Here is a 20,901-nt window from a genome sequence, read left to right on the forward strand (position 1 = left end):
CCTTACTGTGGTGGATTAAGCACCAAAGAAATTGCACTGGCTCTTTGCGACCACAAGGGAAATGTTCGCTTCATCGAGCCCGCGCCCCCAAACTATAAAGAGCAGCTAGGCGATGGGAACAAATCTAAGTCGATGTATTATTTTCTCAATAGAAAAGAAGGAGGGTGAAAAAGGCAGACTGTCATCCAAGGTTTGCTCGTTTGGCCTTTTAAAGGTCTTCTTTTTGTTCAAGTATAAACTTAAGAAAATAAATTCTGTGTACCAGTATGAGGAATATTTGAGCGTCAGAAAACAAAGTAAAAAACATATTAGTGGCGTCGTTGCAGGGAATTACACGTTTCCTCTTCCCGTAAATAACCAGTCCTTTCATTCTAGAGCCCTGCTTACGCTGGAGCTTTCAGACCAAGTACGACTTCGGCCACAAGATGGCACTGACCTGCAAACAAAAGAAATCACGGTGGCACTGACTTTTTTAAAGCCTTGTAAAATTGCCTTGCCAACTCGGAGTCAAGGACTGTGTGGGGATGAGGGCTCGCTTCCCCCTGCACGGTGGCACGGTGCGTGTGTCTGACAGCGTGTGTTTAGGTTGATTGTCTTTCTCTCCAGAATTCCTAGGCAACGCACCTTCGAGGTGTATATCCAAGGTGAGGTGTTGGGGGCGTGGGGGAGCCTCCGGCGCTCCCCGCGGGGCGCCGTCACGTGATCGGGATGAGGTGGAGTTCTGCTTTAAGGGGGCGTCCCCTCCTATCTTCACCAATCTTTAGGATTTGAGCAGGAGAAATACCAGAGGATCCTTCCTCCCCTCTCTGCTCCTTTCCTTGACTCCCTTCTCGCTTTAATAAACAGGGGCCAAAAAAGACGAATTCGAAAGAGGGTAAGTTTCAAGTTTACGCTTTTTAGAGGACTTTTGAGAAATCTCTCACTGACGGGGCGACGGATGAGAGAGGAAGGGAAAGGATGCGAGGTCTGCAAACTGGTTGTGCGGACCGAGGTGCGGCGCGGAGTCAGCCTTTTGCTTTGGTGTCCAGCGCGGGCAGGTGGCTGGATGCCCCAGATTACAGGACCGCTCCCGGACTCCTGCCGAAGGGCTGGGGGCCGACGCTGGCCAAAGAGGGGGCACCTTATCCCGAGTTCGCGCTTCCCCGCGCCCTGCTGCCGGGGATCCAAGTTTTCCTCTCCTCGGGCTCTCTTAAGGCCGAGGGAGGGAGCGGGAAGGAGCCCTGCGTGGTCTCCCCGCACCTCCAGCAGCTTTCGCCTTTCCCCGGAGCTGGCTTGATCAGCCGCCGGGGGCGGCTGTGCCGTTCCCTTGGAGAGGGGCTGGGGTGCGTTGAACCCGTGGGCCCCGCGAGGAGTGCGCCTTCGCGCCAGTCCCGCAGCACTTGTCCCGTTGGCCCCTGCCGGCCCCTGGGGCTCGGATCCCGAAGCTCCTGCCCCACTTGTCTGGACTGGAGTAGAGCCTGCATCCCCCGGTAGTTGGCCCTTCAATCTGTCGCTGCGCTCTGGTAGACACCCTGAACCCTGTCCTAATATTTCAGAGTTTTAATCGTGGAACTCTTTCTTTAGCTTCTTCTTCTAGACCAGTAATGTGCGAACATGCTGGGATAGAAGATTAAGGATGGACCTACCTGGAGGTGGCTTAGTAAGTGTCCTGTTGGTCCCCAGATGGAATGCAGAGATGAGAATGTTTTAAAGACGGATATTGGGCTAAGGAGAGAAATGACTTAGGGTTTGGCCATGGTGTGTGTGTGTGTGTGTGTGTGTGTGTGTGTGTAGCGGGTCAGGAATAGAGGGGAAGATCCAGGCAATTCGCCTAGTTACACAATATGAGAAGGGTGGGCGGTTAAGCCTGCCACAGAAATTTTGAACATATACCATTTCATTCTTTGGTAACTCCTAGAGCACAGGAAAACCTAGAGAAGCGAGGAGAGGGAGTATGTTTCTATGTACCTTTGCCATGCCCACCTGGATCCTCTGAGAAAGCGTAGCTCCGGGTTGACACACACAAGCAGGAGCTAGTGCAGAGTTCTCCTTTCTGCACTGGACCTGAGAACAGTAGCCGTCATTTCCCAAGACCCTGAGCAGGTTCTCTGGTGAAACAAGAGAGAATAGACAGCTCTGGGACCCAGTTCCCAGCCCGTGGCTAAAGACTGAGCACTTTTCCTGGCTACTATCTTAATATTAGGCTTTCTTAGTGTCTTATGGCAGCTGTCTGTTGAACAAGCTCTCTCCTCACTCAGGGAAGGCAGGAGAATTATGTAATTCATTTAGATAAGCTAGCAGTAACTTTCAGGGGCTGTGTGTAACACAACTGTCATTTCTTTTCCAAAACAGTTGTGGTGAACAGACAATCCGGGTATTTGAAATACATTTGCAGCAGGTTATGCCCAGACAGCTGTATTTTCAGATGGGAATAACACTGCCAATAGCAGGCAGTGAAAGGCCAGGGTTTTATTTGAAAAGAAGGATAAGGGAATTTCCCTCAGTAAGGGGCCTAATTTGCCAAATTATGATGTTTGTAGGTCTCTATTTGGTTTCTAAAGGTACACCACAGTTAAATTTAACAGTCTCACTAAGCTTTGCAATGTCTGTAGTTGTGTAGCTTATTTTATAAATATATATTGGAATAGAAATGTATTGTTTACTTTTGCAAAGATAAGGTATGTTAACTTTCTTTTAAGACTATTATCTAATAAAAATTATTTTTCTGGTAATTATATGAAGGTAAACAAAATATGCATTTTATCCAATGCAAACTCATTTACCCAAGTGGAATGGCTAACAACCCTACACTTAGCAGAAGAAGCTTAGAAACACTTTTTTTAAAGTTTTCATTTTCTGTATAGCTAGATTACCTTCTACTGAATAGGAAAACCTCTATTTTCTGTAGGGCATGTATATCAAATATAATTTCAAAGGTATCTGAGTAGAGTTTTAATATATTTACCTAAACTCTTCTGTAAGAAGTCTCTTTGTAGCCCATAGATTGAAATAATTTAATAAGTGTTTGCACAAATTCCCATAATTGTCAAAGTAAGTCAGCTGATATAAAATTTCTCTTTTCTTCCTATCCATTTCAAACACCTTCACCTATACCCCCATAAACTCCTGTCTAGATTATTAAATTAGCCCCTAACAAATTTCTCTACATCTTTTCTTTCCTTTTTTAAATGTCCCTGTGATATCTACATGGCTTCCTTACTCACCTTTCTTAGGTCTTAATTTACATGCCGTTTTCTTAGGCAAGTAGAGGCCTTTTTCTACCACCCAGAAATAAATTGTAATTCCTGACAATCCCAGTTTCCCTTCCCCTATCTATTGTTCTCCTTAGAACTTATTATCATCTAGCATACTATATCTTTTATTAATTTATTTTTCTCTTGTCTTTTTCTGTCCATCAGATTTGAAGTGCAATGAAAGGATCACTGTTCTCTCTACTAAATCCATATCTGACAAAATAAGTATTACATAATTATTCATTGGAAAAATGAAAATTCTTTCATAAACAATTCCTTTTTTATACAAAGTGTAACATTCTCTACTTTGTACTTGACCTAACAGAATGATAATTGTAACTAACATTCATTTTGGATGCAAAAGGATGATGATAGATTGAGCCATTGCTGTAAGATTAATTTATACAAAAACCTACTATTCCATCTCTACATCTATCAGTCAAAATTTTTATTCTAAATCTAATATTTCAAGGTACTATGAAATATGCACAATGTCAACCCTCACAGATGTTATATTGAAATGGATGGGCACCAATTAAGGCTTCAAGGGACTAAAGGTGCTTTGAAGGGTGGGTAGAATTTGGATTGGTGATGGGAGACAACACTCAAGAAGAGGAATGGAAGAGCTATATGTGAAGACAGAGTTATATTTGAGAATTGTGAATCATTTGGCCTGCCCAGAACAGAGCATTCACATTGGGGTTATTAGAACAAAGAGTGGAAGGAAGGCTTAATTAACATAGAGGTCTTTAATGCCAGGCTGAGGAATACACTCAATAGTCCATGCCTCATGACTCCCATACCAGCATCCTCATTCATGGTGGAATTTGGCAACAGGGAGCCGCGAGAAATCATAGATAATGAGGACACACTTAGCTACTGTGCAAGTGTTACTTTAAATAATGAAAATTCATAACTGATAAGCAATGTTAAAGATCTCTATAGTAACCTGAATACAAAATATGATGCTAAACTTTCTTGAAATCTCTAAGAATTACGAGATTTCAAAACTAAAATTATTACCTGCTTCAGGGCTGGGGTTGTGGCTCAGCGGTAGAGCACTCACCTAGCATGTGCGAGGCCCTGGGTTTGATCCTCAGCATCACATAAAAAAAAAACAAAACAAAATAAAATAAAGGTATTGTGTCCAACTACAACTAAAAAAATAAATATTTTTTTAAAAAATATTACCTGCTTCTTCCAGGCTTGTTCTCTCATTCCAAATGACATTAAGTGGTCATGCTCACTGCTTTTGCAATTCTTAAGAGAATAAGTGTAATTACCCCTTAAGTAATAGGTTGTGCATAGAGGAAGAGAGAGCAGTGTTTGTCATGATGTCCACATGCAACATCATTCCATTACCATGCCTTAATGCTTTCTTTTTACTTAGTGATAACAACCTTTATTTTTACCTTATTCAGTTTTATAAGGCCAAATTGCAGTTTCATAATAGAAAACCACCCCATATTCTAAAAAACAAAAGCACTGAAGGAAAGGTTTACTAAAGGCATCATATAAAAGGCAAATACATTTTAATACATTCTTATTTTTCTTTCAATGGAAGTAAATTTATGCAATATTCTTTGTTGTTCTTATGTAAGAAAGAAATGCAATTCAGTTTCTCAACATAGGCATGAAGAACTGTTAGTTAACTTAAGAAATCTCATCTTAGAAACTTACTTAGTAATCTAGGAGAAATCAGATATTTTTTAAAAAAATTAGCTTTGAACCTCTATACAAGACTATTGTCTACGATTTGTCTTGGTAAGAAGAGAAGAATGTATATATCACAAATAATTGGCTGCCTCTTCAAGATTTGTTGTCACATTCTAACTGACATTTTTACCAGTCATTCTCTCTGCCTTTTGAATTCTCAAGAGGAAGAGTGTGATTACAGTTGATATTATAACTAACATCTAGACCCTTCCCCTGGAGACACATAAGTCTTGTAGGAAAGGGGGGATACTGACATGGATAAAACCTTAGAAATTCTTTGAAAGCTTCTGATATATTAATAACCATTATAGAGGCTTAGAGTCTCCTGCGCAATGCAAGAACTTCTCAAAGTGCCCTTTCATGTAGTGCTTATAAACTTTTATGCATGGAGTACCTGCTGCTTTGCAGATGGTATATTTCATTTGATTGAAGTTTTGTTTTTTGTAATGATGTGATCTTATAAAAAATTTAGCATGCATCCCTTAGTCCTACCTCTAAGTTGTATAGTAGACATAACATTCTCCAAGTGGTTCCCTATTTTCTATAGACCACAATTAAAATATGAAATGGCATTTTTACCATTATTTTTCTGTATTAAGCGTCATCTGGTCTTTCAACAGTACCTCATATGATAAAGTTTTACAAATGTTCTGTCTGATATGAAAAATTGAGCTCCATTGTATACAATGAGTCAAAATGCATTCTGCTGTAATGTATAACTAATTGGAACAAAAAATGATCTCATTTTGAGTATACTTTTGCTAAATAATTTCTGCTATAAGAAGCACCCCAGTATATGTTAAGTTATTGCTACTTTAGACCTCTACACTAATCCATTCATTTCTATAGTAGGAGGAAAAAAACTATGTATTTTTGTTGTTCTTTTGCTTTGCTTGTTCCATATTTTCTGTTTTAATCTGTGCATTAAGTTGTTACACATTTGTATTCTCACTATGTTTAGGGGTATGCTGATAGTAGTTGTATAAAATTTTTGGAGGCATGAAGTTTATGTACACCTTACTAACATGTAGACCACTGACATTCAATGTATAAGCACAAACAATTAAAAATATTTCCCGGTTTTTAAAAATTCAAAATGTCTGCTTGGCCTCTGCTATTTAAAAAAATATATTTACAAAATTACATTTTGTTTACTTATTTCAGTGTCTTCACATTAAAGAGTACTATGCATCAGAATTATATTTTGACTACCCTCAATAAAATTTGTAATGCAATTGATCATTTTCTCTTTACAGATTGTTCAGTTCAAGGGAATGAAGAATTCAGAATAATTGTGGTAAATGGATTCCAATATGGAACATAAGAATAAGCTGAACAGTTGACCTGCTTTGAAGAAACATACTGTTCTCTTGTGCAATCTGTAAAAACTAACCCAATCAAAATGAATTCAACATTACTTTCTCAGGTTGAAAATCATTCAGTGCACTATAATTTGTCAGAGGAGAGTTCCCCATTTTTGGCTTTTGAAAACGATGATTGTCACCTGCCCTTGGCTGTGATATTTACCTTAGCTCTTGCTTATGGAGCTGTAATCATTCTTGGGGTCTCTGGAAACCTGGCTTTGATCATAATCATCTTGAAGCAGAAAGAGATGAGGAATGTCACCAACATCCTGATTGTGAACCTTTCCTTCTCAGACTTGCTCGTCGCCATCATGTGTCTCCCGTTCACGTTTGTGTACACGCTGATGGACCACTGGGTCTTCGGTGAGACAATGTGCAAGCTGAATCCTTTTGTGCAATGTGTTTCCATCACGGTGTCCATTTTCTCTCTGGTTCTCATTGCTGTGGAACGCCATCAGCTGATAATCAACCCACGAGGGTGGAGACCAAGTAATAGACATGCTTACATAGGTATTGCTGTCATTTGGGTCCTTGCTGTGGCTTCTTCTCTGCCTTTCCTGATCTATCAAGTCTTGACCGATGAACCATTCCAAAATGTAACGCTTGATGCATTCAAAGACAAGTATGTGTGCTTTGATAAATTTCCCTCGGACTCTCATAGGTTGTCTTACACTACTCTCCTCTTGGTGCTGCAGTACTTTGGCCCACTCTGCTTTATATTTATATGCTACTTCAAGGTAAGAAAATCTTTCCTCCCTATCATCTCCCTTTTTTACTTCTTGGCAAAGAAATTCCTCATTCAACAAGTGGTTCTATTGAACTCATTCTTTGTTCCTTTACAGATATACATTCGCTTAAAAAGGAGAAATAACATGATGGACAAGATGAGAGACAATAAATACAGGTCAAGTGAAACCAAAAGAATCAACATCATGTTGCTGTCCATCGTGGTAGCATTTGCAGTCTGCTGGCTGCCTCTCACCATCTTTAACACTGTGTTTGATTGGAATCATCAGATCATTGCTACGTGCAACCACAATCTGTTATTCCTGCTCTGCCACCTCACGGCAATGATATCCACCTGCGTCAACCCTGTATTTTATGGATTCCTGAACAAAAACTTCCAGAGAGACTTGCAGTTCTTCTTTAACTTTTGTGATTTCCGGTCTCGGGATGACGACTATGAGACAATAGCCATGTCCACCATGCACACGGATGTTTCTAAGACTTCTTTGAAACAAGCAAGCCCAGTTGCATTTAAAAAAATCAATAATGATGATAACGAAAAAATCTGAAACTCCTTGGAGTGTATGGTCCCGGAAGATATCTGCTTAAAAGCAAGTGTAGCCAGACATGTATACTTTCATTACCTGTTCTCCATGGAACAAGACTAAAGTCATTTAAGAAAGACTGAGATTTCCCTGTCTTGCATTTTACTGCTTTTGTTATGGTTGTCATGATTACATTTGGAACAAAATGTATGGGTTTTGGCATCTCCTGGTAATCATATTGACCAGACTTTCTTCAAGTGCTTTTTGTGGAATTATGCATTTAACAACTTTTAAGACTATATTTATTGGAATGAAGTTTCTCTGAAGTATAACTCTGAACCAATTTCAGAAGCCCTAGCGACTGATACCTTCATTACATTGGGCCATTCTGAGTGTCACTAGATTGAGCCACCCTTCTTTAATGATAGGTGTCATTTTAGTCTGAAACAGAGGTGACAGCATGCAAAAAATCTACATTCAGGATGTTGAACCAAAAAAGAGGTGAAATTAATCAGGAGTGATCTGCTTTTTTTAATCTTTTTTTAAGAGAAGTTACTTTGCTCCTCCTAATGAAGTATCACTTAAATTAAGATGAGATTACACAAAATGCTTTTCAGGTGTGAATATCATAGGAATTTGGACCACCCACAAGAATCAGTGGGACAATAGTTTCCTAATTTCAAAACTATTTTGGAACCTGACAACCAAAGCATTTCAGGATAATTAGTTTAATAAGTAAATTGATATTGCTACAAATAATTAAATTATACGCATTTGAATTGAGAGTGAAGAGTTTTTACATTCCTTACAGACTGTTCAGTGTTTGTTAAGCTTTCTGGCATAAACATATAATTCAAAAGGCTTTTCCAGCTTACAATGTATTTTCTTCACAGCAGTGCCTATAATAGTCGCTCACTTTTAAATTGTGTACGTCTTTCAAAGCAGAGGACACCAAGGGACAATGTTAAAAGGATATTCATTGTAGCTAGCAGGGATGAATACTTAACCACTTCTCATAGCCCATGTTGACTTGTATAAACTGTGTGACTTGTGGAGTTTATGAATCATGCACTACATAGAGTACTGACTGAGTAGTTGTGTCACCTTGATATATTTAATTTCATGTATCTAGTGATCACAGTTTAGCCTCAGAATCATTTGTAGAAAAGACATTTTGAAGAACAAGTCATATTTTCAATGTATTATACAAAGTATTAAATGTATTTTATTTAAAAGAAGGGCAAACACTTTCTCTATTAAAATTGTTTTTGCTTCTCCTGGGGGCACAGCGGGATCTACTGTTTCTGTCTTCAGCTTCGTGTTTTTTTCTCATGCCATGACTCTCATAGTGTCCCCATGGCCCCAGTTTCAGCTTGCTAAATGAGACATTTTCTACTCTGGTAGAACCACTTTTGACAGAGTCACCCTGCCTTGCTGGACTGAAAGTTTCTCGAAGGCAAGGATTATCTAATGTGACTATCCCCAGTGCATATGGCACAGGACCAAGTACTTAGAAGTTTTTCAAAAAGTAATTCTAAATTGAATGAATGAAAGACCAAATTTTCTTCCTTCCCTCCCATTTATGATCATATTGAATTCTCATCCGATGTTTGCTTGATCACTTCTTCCTAAATTCCTCTTTACCAAGAAAGTGTTTTTTCTTCTACTGTATTATTTTCATTGCTCATTGAAGCAAAAGTGACATTGTAGATCTTGGAAACGTGTCATTAGCCTTGTAAGTCAAATATCTAACCTTTTCCATTGAATGTTAATATGAAATTAAATCATAGCCTAAGAATATCCTTTAGTTACATGAATAAAGAAAAAAAAAACAATTGTAACCAACTTTAACTGTTTGTTGGAAAATATCATCACCTTTTCTTACCTAAATGTGGGATTCTTAACTACTTGATATTTTTCTGCTTTCAGGGACCAATTCTGACTTTCTCTACTTAGGTGCCATAGAAACAAATTGCTACTTGGGAACAGTCTCCACATGTAGGTGCTTCTTTGTCAGCACATTTGCTGAGATGGCCATTTTAAGGATTTCCACTCAGTTGTGTAAGCTGCTGATTCCTCAACTATACATAAATAATGATCAGTAAATTCTATTTTATCCAAAGATGACAATGAGCAAGTAGTTAAGTCTTCTAGGGTCAGCACCAGTGTAAGAAGGAATAAATGATCACATTAAATACAAATTTCACGGGCAGGGGTTGTGGCTCAGAGGTAGAGTGCTCACCTAGTATGTGTGAGGCACTGGGTTCGATCCTCAGCACCACATACAAATAAAATAAAGATAAAAAGAAATACAGACTTTGGAATCATTGGTTTGTCTTGAATCCAAGAACAAATATATTTTTTAGTCTAGTAGAAGACCATAATTATAGCTTATTGGGTATAATGACTGATATTACTGCCATTTTACAAAAGAGGAAACGAAAGTTCAAGTTGAAATGTTGATCTGAGCTAAGAAATAAATGGAGTAGGAATGAAATCCAGATTTTTTTCAGTGCGATTAAATTGTAACAAATACTTATATGATATAGTGTTAAAAAATATTTCTCCATCTCTTCACACGTCACATGACAAGGATATAATAATACCCTAAGGCAGAAAACTGCTGAAAAGAATGGAATGAAGTAGAACAGTTGAAAGAAAATGGCCAAGATGATTACATGCATCCATAATCCACTTCTGAATTAGATAATTGTTAAACATTCATATTAATTTAATTTCTTTTTGTTAACTGGATGGTCTCATTCCCTTTTTGTTTTTCACAAAGTTTCCAAGGAAATAAAACTATATATTATATTGTAATTTCGAAATTTGGCAGCCAAATAAATTAGATACTGTGACAATGAAAATACTCACACCACACACAGTAAAAGTGGCAGAGAGAGGCAGGCTTAAGCTGAGCTTCTAGAGATAAGATTGGCCTTGTGCCAACACTGAAATTCAGTAAGGTTATGGGCACTACTAGTTTTTTTTGGTCACAGGATTTCTTTCCTCAGTAATCAAGGATTCTTCTGGAATTAAGGTAGTTTCTCAATGAAGTTAAAATTATTGCCAGTCTCCATATTTTCTTTCTTTATTCCTGTGATCTATAAAACAACATGTTGGACTTAAGTACTTGAGCTAGTAACAGCATAATTTACCAAGAAAAATCTGTTTCCCAGATTTAATTCATCTGATGATCCCTTTATTAATTTATGTATGTGTCAAGAAGTGAACACATGCTACACATGGTATGGACGTGTGTGTATGTGTATGTATTGTATAATTCTTTTTATGGGTGGGCGGTACCAGGGATTGAACTCAGGGATATTCAACCACTGAGCCACATCCCTAGCCCTATTTTGTATTTTATTTAGAGACAAGGTCACACTGAGTTGCTTAGCACCTCAATTTTGCTGAGGCTGTCTTTGAGCTTGAGATCCTCCTGCCTCAGCCTTCCAAGCTGCTGGAATTATAGGTGTATAGGTATATGCTGCACCCAGCATATAATTCTTCAGTGGCTTTATTTTCATTGTTATTCATTTCTTTCTTAAGAAAACTACCCTATAAAATAGTTCTTTTTCCCTCATTTCATAAATAAGGACACTGAGGTCTGAGAGATTATATAACTTGCCCCAATATCACCCAACCAGTAAATCACAGAGGCAAGATTCAGATCCAGGCAGTTTGGTTTCTGAATCTTCATATGCAGCCTTTAATCAGCACACACTGAAAACCTTCCCCATGGCCAGCCTCTGCCCTAATCCTCCAACCTCTGCCTCTCCTCTCTTATACTAGTGGATTCACTCATGATCCCATCTGCAGTCCATGTCTTCTCCAATCCTTAATAATCTCAGAAAGATTTAAAAAAAATTGAAGCTTAACATATATTCCTTTCATGGTGATTTAGGCACAGTTATAGATTGAGAGACACCTCTGTTTCACCCAAGGATTATCACTGTAAATCTGTTCCTTCTTTCCTGTTGTTCTTATTTCCTCTGCCCTCCTTGCAGAGGAATCCATAATCTTTTTAGTTTCCTAGCCAAGGCCTGAGTCATCTTTGGGGAACATTTTTCTAATAAGTGACTGGGGCTCTGAACACATTTAGTTTTATTAAGCTGCTTCTTTGGAGGCTGCATGGTCTCCTATTCAAGCCCATAGGTAGGGAGCTGTCATCTGTGAATAGTTTCATAACAAGGCTTGCTGCCTGCCTGACTTCTACATCTTGAATCCTTTCTAGGAAAGAACAAAAAGAGTTAGCAGTCAATACTGTTGACTAAAGGTGAACAGTATTTCATTTGAGCAGAAAAGCAGACTGATGGGATCACAACTGCCCTGTCACCCAGCAGCATTGCATGATGGACTGTGTTTGTAACATAGGCTTTGAAAAACAAAACAACAGCCACATGTTAGTGCTGCTTTTTAAAAAAATAGCACTTCTTAAGCTTCTATTTGCCTTATCATTGGTAATGAAAACTTGTGAGGGTCATTCAAATTTCTGGCCAATTTTTTCCATAATTTATTGGTGAGATATAATTGATATACCATAAAATTTACTTTTTAGAAAAGTATACAATTCAGTAGATTTTTCAGGGTATTTGTGAAATTGTCCCACCATCATTCCTATCTATTTCCAGAGGATTTTCATCACTCCAAAAAGAAACCCCAACTTTCAGTTTCCAATCTAGCTGGTAAGGAGCTTCGAAGTTGCCACTCTGTTTCTAATGAGTAAAAAGCTAAACAAACTGAAAAAATGAGTACCTCTTCTTAGATTTTTGAGAGAGGGCACAGATTTTTGAGAGTGGTCACAGGGAAAACTGTTGCCTCTAAATGGTGGAGATGCCAATACTGAGAATTACAAGTCACTAGGGCAGGAACCCCTGTGCAGAAACCTGGGACAAGTCTGAGAGCTAAAAACTCCAGGACCACCAGGACATAGTCAGGCTCCCACACTCTTGAGTTTTATCTTGGGGAACTCAACTGAGCTTTCGCAGTACTAAGGAAAAAAACGATCCAATTGTGCTTCTGGCAGTGAGAGAGAAAAGGAGCCATTTTTAAATAGGCCAGAGCATTCTTTTTAACGAGGTCAGTCCAAAAGAGAAAGTATTGTATCAGAGCATAAACTGTTAGGTATTAAGCAACCTGGGAGAAGGGAAATACTCAACTCTGACCTCCTCCAAACATCCTACCCCACCTAAGTGAGGAGAAAAGACTGAGAAGCACTCGGGAAGAGGACTGTTTAGAGGCTCACTAACAGTTGGAGATCAAAGTTTAGAACTAAAGGATGTTTCCCCATCTCCACATCATATCACCACATTGCTAAAGGCCCGTTTATAGCAGTTCCTTTACTGTTACCTCATGTGCAGCTATCAAGAAAAAATTTGTAAGTCATACCAGAAGGCAAAAAGCACAACTTGAAGAAACAGAAACCTTCAAAACCAGACAGGGATGTTGGGATTATCAGGGAATTTGAAACAACTATGATTAACATTCTAAGCATTCTAATTGATAAAGGAAGCAGTGTGTTAGAACAGATGGGAAATGCAAATAGAGGGAGATGGAAATTCTAAGAAAGAATTGAAAGAAATTCTTGAGAATAAACACTGTCAGAAATGAAGGCCTTTGAGGATCTCATTAGTAGAATGGACATAGCTAAGGAAAGAATCTCTGAGCTGCTGATATGTCAATAGAAACATCCAAAATAGAAAAATAAAGAGAATAAAGGATTTAAAAAAAACCCAGTACAGAATGTATAAGAACTATGGGACAATTATAAAAGACATGACATAGGCAGAATGTAAAGCCAGAGGAGAGGAAAGAAAATAAGAAATAAAACTGTTAATCCATGTTGAGTGTCAAACCATAGAGTCAGGAAACTCAAAGAACTCCAAGCAGGATAAATGTTTTATTTTTTTAAAGAGCTATACCTATGCATATAATTTCAAAACTAACAAAAATCAAAGAAAAAAGTCCCCAAAGAAGTCAGCAGAAAAAAAATACCAATTTGGAAAGCAGTATGGAGATTTCTTGGAAAGCTGGGAATGGAACCACCATTTGACCCAGCTATTCCCCTTCTCGGTCTATTCCCTAAAGACCTAAAAAGAGCATGCTACAGGGACACTGCTACATCGATGTTCATAGCAGCACAATTCACAATAGCAAGACTGTGGAACCAACCTAGATGCCCTTCAATAGACGAATGGATAAAAAAAAATGTGGCATTTATACACAATGGAGTATTACTCTGCATTAAAAAAAATGACAAAATCATAGAATTTGCAGGGAAATGGATGGCATTAGAGCAGATTATGCTAAGTGAAGCTAGCCAATCCCTAAAAAACAAATGCCAAATGTCTTCTTTGATATAAGGAGAGTAACTAAGAACAGAGTAGGGAAGAAGAGCATGAGAAGAAGATTAACATTAAACAGGGATGAGAGGTGGGAGGGAAAGGGAGAGAGAAGGGAAATTGTATGGAAATGGAAGGAGACCCTCAGGGTTATACAAAATTACATGCAAGAGGAAGTGAGGGGAAAGGGAAAAATAATACAAGGGGGAGAAATGAATGACAGTAGAGGGGGTAGAGAGAGAAGAAGGGAGGGGAGGGGAGGGGGGATAGTAGAGGATAGGAGAGGCAGCAGAATACAACAGACACTAGTATGGCAATATGTAAATCAATGGATGTGTAACTGATGTGATTCTGCAATCTGTATACGGGGTAAAAATGGGAGTTCATAACCCACTTGAATCAAAGTGTGAAATATGATATATCAAGAACTATGTAATGTTTTGAACAACCAACAATAAAAAATTAAATAAAATTTTTTAAAAAGGGGGAATTAAGTAAAAAACAAAAAAAAATACCATACCTATAGAAGAACAAAGGTACAAATTATATTTGACATAGTCTCAGAAACCATAAAAGCAAGAAAGGGAGTGAAGGAAATTTAAATGTTGGAAGAAAAAGAAAATAACTAGAATTCTGCACCTTCAAATATTACCCTGCAAAAATGAAGTAGAAATAAACACTTTTTGAGACAGGGCATGTTTTGCCAATAGACTTGCTTTGTAAGAAATGCTAAAAGAAATTTTTTAGAGAAAAGGAAAGTAATATAAATCAGAAACTCAGATCTTTATGAAGAAAGGAAGAGCTTCAAAGAAGAAATAAGTAAAGGTAAAATTAAAACTTTTATTTTTCTTGTTCTTTATTGGCCTGATAACTATTTGTGCAAAGTATTAATAGCAGCAATCTATTCAATTATGTATATGGTCATGTGCTGCATAATGTTTTGGTCATATTCACATTGGTGTACCACAGGATTATAATGGAAGTAATCCATTCCTAGTTCCAGTGATGTTGTAGCCATTGTAAAGTCATGGTATAATCTATTACTCCTGTGTTTGTCATAATTCTGGTGTAAAAAAACCTACTGTGTTGCCAGCCCTACAAAAGTACAGCACATAGAATTATATATAGTACAAAATGCTTGACAGTAGTAACAAATTACCATGTTACTGATTTATATACTTACTACCATGTTTTTATCATTATTTTACAGTGTACTCTAATTCACAAAAAAGCTGTTTACTATTAAACAAAGTGCTATTATACAAGCAGCAACTTCACACAATTCATGTTTATGTAAATATTCTATGATGTTTACACAGCAAAATAGTCTAATGACTAGTTCTCAGAATACATTCCTGTTGTTAAGCAATACAAAACTGTAATTATCTATCTATACACACACAAAGACACACACACGTACACACACACACACACACACACACACGTGCTCATGTATACTCATACAAAAGTGAAATGAGGGGCTGGGGATGTGGCTCAAGCGGTAGCGCGCTCGCCTGGCATGCGTGCGGCCTGGGTTCGATCCTCAGCACCACATACAAATAAAGAAGTCGTGTCCGCCGAAAACTAAAAAAAATAAATAAATAAATATTAAAAAATTCTCTCTCTCACTCTCTCTTTAAAATAAAAGTGAAATGAATGACAGCAACAATATAGTGAGGAGAGGCAGGAATTAGTATTATTTTATTATTACACATAAACTAGCTGTGACACAGTAGAATGCTATTGAAGATGGGCTTAGATTAATGTATATTGCAAACTACTATCTATACTAAAATAGTTCTAAATGTGTGTGTGTGTGTGTGTGTATATGTAGATAGATACCATATAGCTATAATTACATAGCTATACTATAATATACAAGTTTATGGATAAGCAGACTCAATATTTTTAAAGTGTCAGTTTTTCCCAATTTGGTCTATATATTTGATATAATTCCAAACAAAATCACTGTAAGTTATTTTGTGAATGTTAAAAAACTAACTTTGAAGTTCATATGTTGAGGCAAAAGCCTGAGAATAGACAAAACATTACTACAGGAGACGAATAAAGTCAGAAGGCTGACACCACTTCAAGACTTACTCTAAATCTCAAGTAACCAAGGCAACGTGATATTGGGCAAGGAATAGAAAGGTCAGCCAGATGCAGTGGCGCATACCTGTAATCCCAGCGGCTCAGTAGGCTGAGGCAGGAGGATCTTGAGTTCAAAGCCAGCCTCAGCAAAGTTGAGGTACTAAGCAACTCAGTGAGACTCTTGTCTCTAAATAAAATACAAAATAGGGCTGGGGATGTGGTTCAGTAGTCGAGTGCCCCTGAGTTTAATCCCTGGTACCCTCCCCCACCTAAAAAAAATAAGCAAAAATTAACAGCCAGATATAGATTGACATAAACAGTCAACTACTACTCTTTGACAAAGGAAGAAAAGTTGATACCATAAAACAAAGACAGTATTTTCAACAAATGGTGCTCGAACAACTGAACACCCACAAGCAATAAACATTCTAAGGACACATCTTATGTCCCTCACAAAAATTAACTTAAAATGAATTACAGATCTAAATGTAAAATTCAAAAGTATAAAACTTTTTGAAGATAAAACAGAAGAAAATCTAGGAGATCAATGTGTTACAGAAGACATAAAGGAGGAGATAAAAAAATTCTTAGAGACAAATGACAATACAGACACAACATACCACAATCTATGGGACACAATTAAAGCAGTTTTAAGAGGGAAATTCATTTCTTGGAGTTCTTTCCTCAAAAAAAGAAAAAAACAACAAATAAATGAACTCACACTACACCTCAAAAACCTAGAAAAGGAAGAGCAAAACAACAGCAAATGTAGTAGAAGACAAGAAATAATTAAAATTAGAGCAGAAATCAACGAAATTGAAACAAAAAAAAAAAACATTGAAAAAATTGATAAAACTAAAAGTTGGTTCTTTGAAAAAATAAATAAGATTGACAGGCCCTTAGCCATGCTAACGAAGAGAAGAAGAGAGAGAACTCAAACTACTAACATACCGGATGAAAAAGGCAATATCACAACAAACACTACAGAAATACAGAAGATAATTAGAAAGTATTTTGAAACGCTATATTCCAATAAAATAGAAGATAGTGAAGATATCGATAAATTTCTTAAATCATACGATCTGCTCAGATTGAGTCAGGAAGACACACACAATTTAAACAGACCAATAACAAAGGAAGAAATAGAAGAAGCCATCAAAAGACTACCAACCCAAAAGAGCCCTGGACCGGATGGGTATACAGCAGAGTTCTACAAAACCTTCAAAGAAGAATTGATACCAATACTTTTCAAGCTATTTCAAGAAATAGAAAAAGAAGGAGCTCTTCCAAATTCATTCTATGAGGCCAACATCACCCTGATCCTGAAACCAGACAAAGACACTTCAAAGAAAGAAAACTACAGACCAATATCTCTAATGAACTTGGATGCAAAAATTCTCAATAAAATCCTGGCGAATCGAATACAAAAGCATATCAAAAAAATTGTGCACCATGATCAAGCAGGATTCATACCTGGGATGCAAGGCTGGTTCAACATACAGAAATCAATAAATGCTATTCACCACATCAATAGACTTAAAGACAAGAACCATATGATCATCTCGATAGATGCAGAAAAAGCATTCGACAAAGTACAGCATCCCTTTATGTTCAAAACACTAAAAAACTAGGGATGACAGGAACTTACCTCAACATTGTAAAAGCTATATATGCTAAACCTCAGGCTAGCATCATCCTAAATGGAGAAAAACTGAAGGCATTCCCTCTAAAATCTGGAACAAGACAAGGATGCCCTCTATCACCACTTCTATTCAATTTAGTTCTTGAAATACTAGCCAGAGCAATTAGACAGACAAAAGAAATTAAAGGCATAAAAATAGGAAAAGAAGAACATAAATTATCGCTATTTGCGGATGACATGATAATATATTTAACAGACCCAAAAGGGTCTACAAAGAAACTGCTAGAGTTAATAAATGAATTCAGCAAAGTGGCAGGATATAAAATCAACACGCATGAATCAAAGGCATTCCTGTATATCAGCAACAAAACTTCTGAAATGGAAATGAGGAAAACCACTCCATTCACAATATCCTCAAAGAAAATCAGATACTTGGGAATCAACCTAACAAAAGAGGTGAAAGATTTATATAATGAAAACTACAGAACCCTAAAGAGAGAGATAGAAGAAGATCTTAGAAGATGGAAAAATGTACCCTGTTCATGGATAGGCAGAACTAACATCATCAAAATGGCTGTATTACCCAAAGTTCTCTACAGGTTTAATGCGATGCCAATCAAAATCCCAATGGCATTTCTTGTAGAAATAGATAAAGCAATCATGAAATTCATATGGAAAAACAAAAGACCCAGAATAGCAAAAGCAATTCTAAGCAGGAAGTGTGAATCGGGAGGTATAGCGATACCAGAGTTCAAACTGTACTACAAAGCAATAGTAACAAAAACAGCATGGTACTGGTACCAAAACAGGCAGGTGGACCAATGGTACAGAATAGAGGACACAAAAACCAATCCACAAAAGTACAACTTTCTTATATTTGATAAAGGGGCCAAAAACATGCAATGGAGGAAGGATAGCATCTTCAACAAATGGTGCTGGGAAAATTGGAAATCCATATGCAACAAAATGAAACTGAATCCCTTTCTCTCGCCAAGCACAAAAGTTAACTCAAAATGGATCAAGGAGCTAGATATCAAATCAGAGACACTGCGTCTGATAGAAAAAAAGTTGGCTACGATCTACATACTGTGGGGTCAGGCTCCAAATTCCTTAATAGGACGCCCATAGACCAAGAGGTAATAACAAGAATAAACAAATGGGACTTACTTAAACTAAAAAGTTTTTTCTCAGCAAGAGAAACAATAAGAGAGGTAAATAGAGAGCCTACATCCTGGGAACAAATTTTTACCCCTCACACTTCAGATAGAGCCCTAATATCCAGAATATACAAAGAACTCAAAAAATTAAAAAATAAGATAACAAATAACCCAATCAACAAATGGGCCAAGGACCTGAACAGACACTTCTCAGAGGAGGACATACAATCAATCAACAAGTACATGAAAAAATGCTCACCATCTCTAGCAGTCAGAGAAATGCAAATCAAAACCACCCTAAGATACCATCTCACTCCAGTAAGATTGGCAGCCATTATGAAGTAAAACAACAATAAGTGTTGGCGAGGATGTGGGGAAAAGGGTACACTTGTACACTGCTGGTGGGACTCCAAATTGGTGAGGCCAATTTGGAAAGCAGTATGGAGATTCCTGGTAAAGCTGGGAATGGATCCACCATTTGACCCAGCTATTGCCCTTCTCGGACTATTCCCTGAGGATCTTAAAAGAGCTCACTATAGGGATACTGCCACATCAATGATCATAGCGGCACAATTCACAATAGCTAGACTGTGGAACCAACCTAGATGCCTTTCAATAGATGAATGGATAAAAAAAAATGTGGCATCTATACACAATGGAGTACTACGCAGCACTAAAAAATGACAAAATCATAGAATTTGCAGGGAAATGGATGGCATTAGAGCAGATTATGCTAAGCGAAGCTAGCCAATCCTTAAAAAACAAATGCCAAGTGTCTTCTTTGATATAAAGAGAGCAACTAAGAACAGAACAGGGAGGAAGAGCATGAGGAAAAGATTAACATTAAACAAAGACGAGTGGGGGGAGAGAAAGGGAGAGAGAAGGGAAAGCATATGGAAATGGTAGGAGACCCTCAATGTTACACAAAATTACATATAAGAGGTTGTGAGGGGAAAGGGGGGGGGACAAGGGAGAGAACTGAACAACAGCAGATGAGGTAGAGAGCGAAGATGGGAGGGGAGGGGAGGGTGGATAGTAGGGGATAGGAAAAGTAGCAGAATACAACAGTCACTAATACGCCATTATGTAAAAATGTGAGTGTGTAACCGATGTGATTCTGCAATTTGTATTTGGGGTAAAAAAGGGAGTTCATAACCCACTTGAGTCAAATGTATGAAAGATGATATATCATGAGCTTTGTAATGTTTTGAACAACCAATACAAAAAATAAACAAAAAATAAAAAAAACAAAGATGGAATAAAAGCAAGGTAATTTCAATAACTTCAAAAAAAAAGAAAAGAAAATCTAGGAGACCTTGATATGGTGATGAATTTTTAGATACTCACTAAAAGCAAGAGCAATGAAAGAAAAAAATTGATAACCTGACCTTCATTAAAATAAAAATCTTCCCTGGTAAAAAGACAAGAGAATGAGAAGTCATAACCCTGCAGAAAATATTTTCAAAAGTCATATCTTCCAAACTTTACCTACATACAAACTACTCTTAAAACCCGGTGATAAGAAAACAACAAACTTGACTAAAATATGAGCAAGTCCTGAATAGACACCTCATTAAAGAAATTATATAAATATCAAATAAATGTTTGAAAAATTTTCAGATTCACATATCATTAGGGTATTTCAAATTAAAATAACAAAAAAATACCACTACATACCTATTATAATGGTCAAATGAAAAAGACTAGCAACACTAAATGGTGGTGAAGATCAAGCAGAAGGAGAACTTTCATTCATTGCTGGTGAGAATAAACAAGGCTACAGTCACTTTTGAAGACAGTTTGGAAGTTCTTACAAATCTGAGCAAACTCATACCAGATGACCCAACCATCATATCCTTGGTATTTACTTAAATAGGCTGAAAACTTATGCCTATAAAAATGCATACTGATAGCAACTTTTCTCATAATTGTCAAAACTTGGAAGCAGCCACCGTGTCCTTCAGAAGGTGAATGGATTTATAGTGGTATAATGGTATACATTTAGTACTATAGAAAATAAGCCATCAAGCCATAGAAAGACATGGAGAAAATTTGAATGCCTTTTACTAAATGAAAGAAGCCA

The 20,901-nt window shown here is 37.4% G+C and overlaps 1 protein-coding gene across 3 annotated transcripts; it reads left to right on the top strand.

Annotated features, from left to right (window-relative positions):
* Nucleotides 1-500: 500 nt before the first annotated feature.
* On the top strand, nt 501-9,435 carry Npy1r (neuropeptide Y receptor Y1). 3 transcript variants are annotated; one of them, XM_046447881.2, is made up of 4 exons: nt 724-874; nt 1,564-1,639; nt 6,206-7,050; nt 7,156-9,435. In XM_046447881.2, the coding sequence occupies exons 3-4, from the start codon at nt 6,352-6,354 to the stop codon at nt 7,606-7,608; spliced, it is 1,152 nt and encodes a 383-aa protein (XP_046303837.1). In that variant the 5' UTR covers nt 724-874; nt 1,564-1,639; nt 6,206-6,351; the 3' UTR covers nt 7,609-9,435. The 3 variants fall into 3 exon arrangements, with proteins under 3 accessions (XP_046303838.1, XP_046303836.1, XP_046303837.1); XM_046447882.2 differs by lacking the exons at nt 724-874; nt 1,564-1,639 and adding an exon at nt 501-644; XM_046447880.2 differs by lacking the exon at nt 1,564-1,639 and having other exon boundaries at nt 720-874.
* Nucleotides 9,436-20,901: the final 11,466 nt, after the last annotated feature.

This window comes from Marmota monax, unplaced genomic scaffold, assembly GCF_021218885.2.
Source record: "Marmota monax isolate L192 unplaced genomic scaffold, Marmota_monax_Labrador192_F-V1.1 WCK01_AAM20220418_F8-fsc00040, whole genome shotgun sequence".
NCBI lineage: Eukaryota > Metazoa > Chordata > Mammalia > Rodentia > Sciuridae > Marmota > Marmota monax.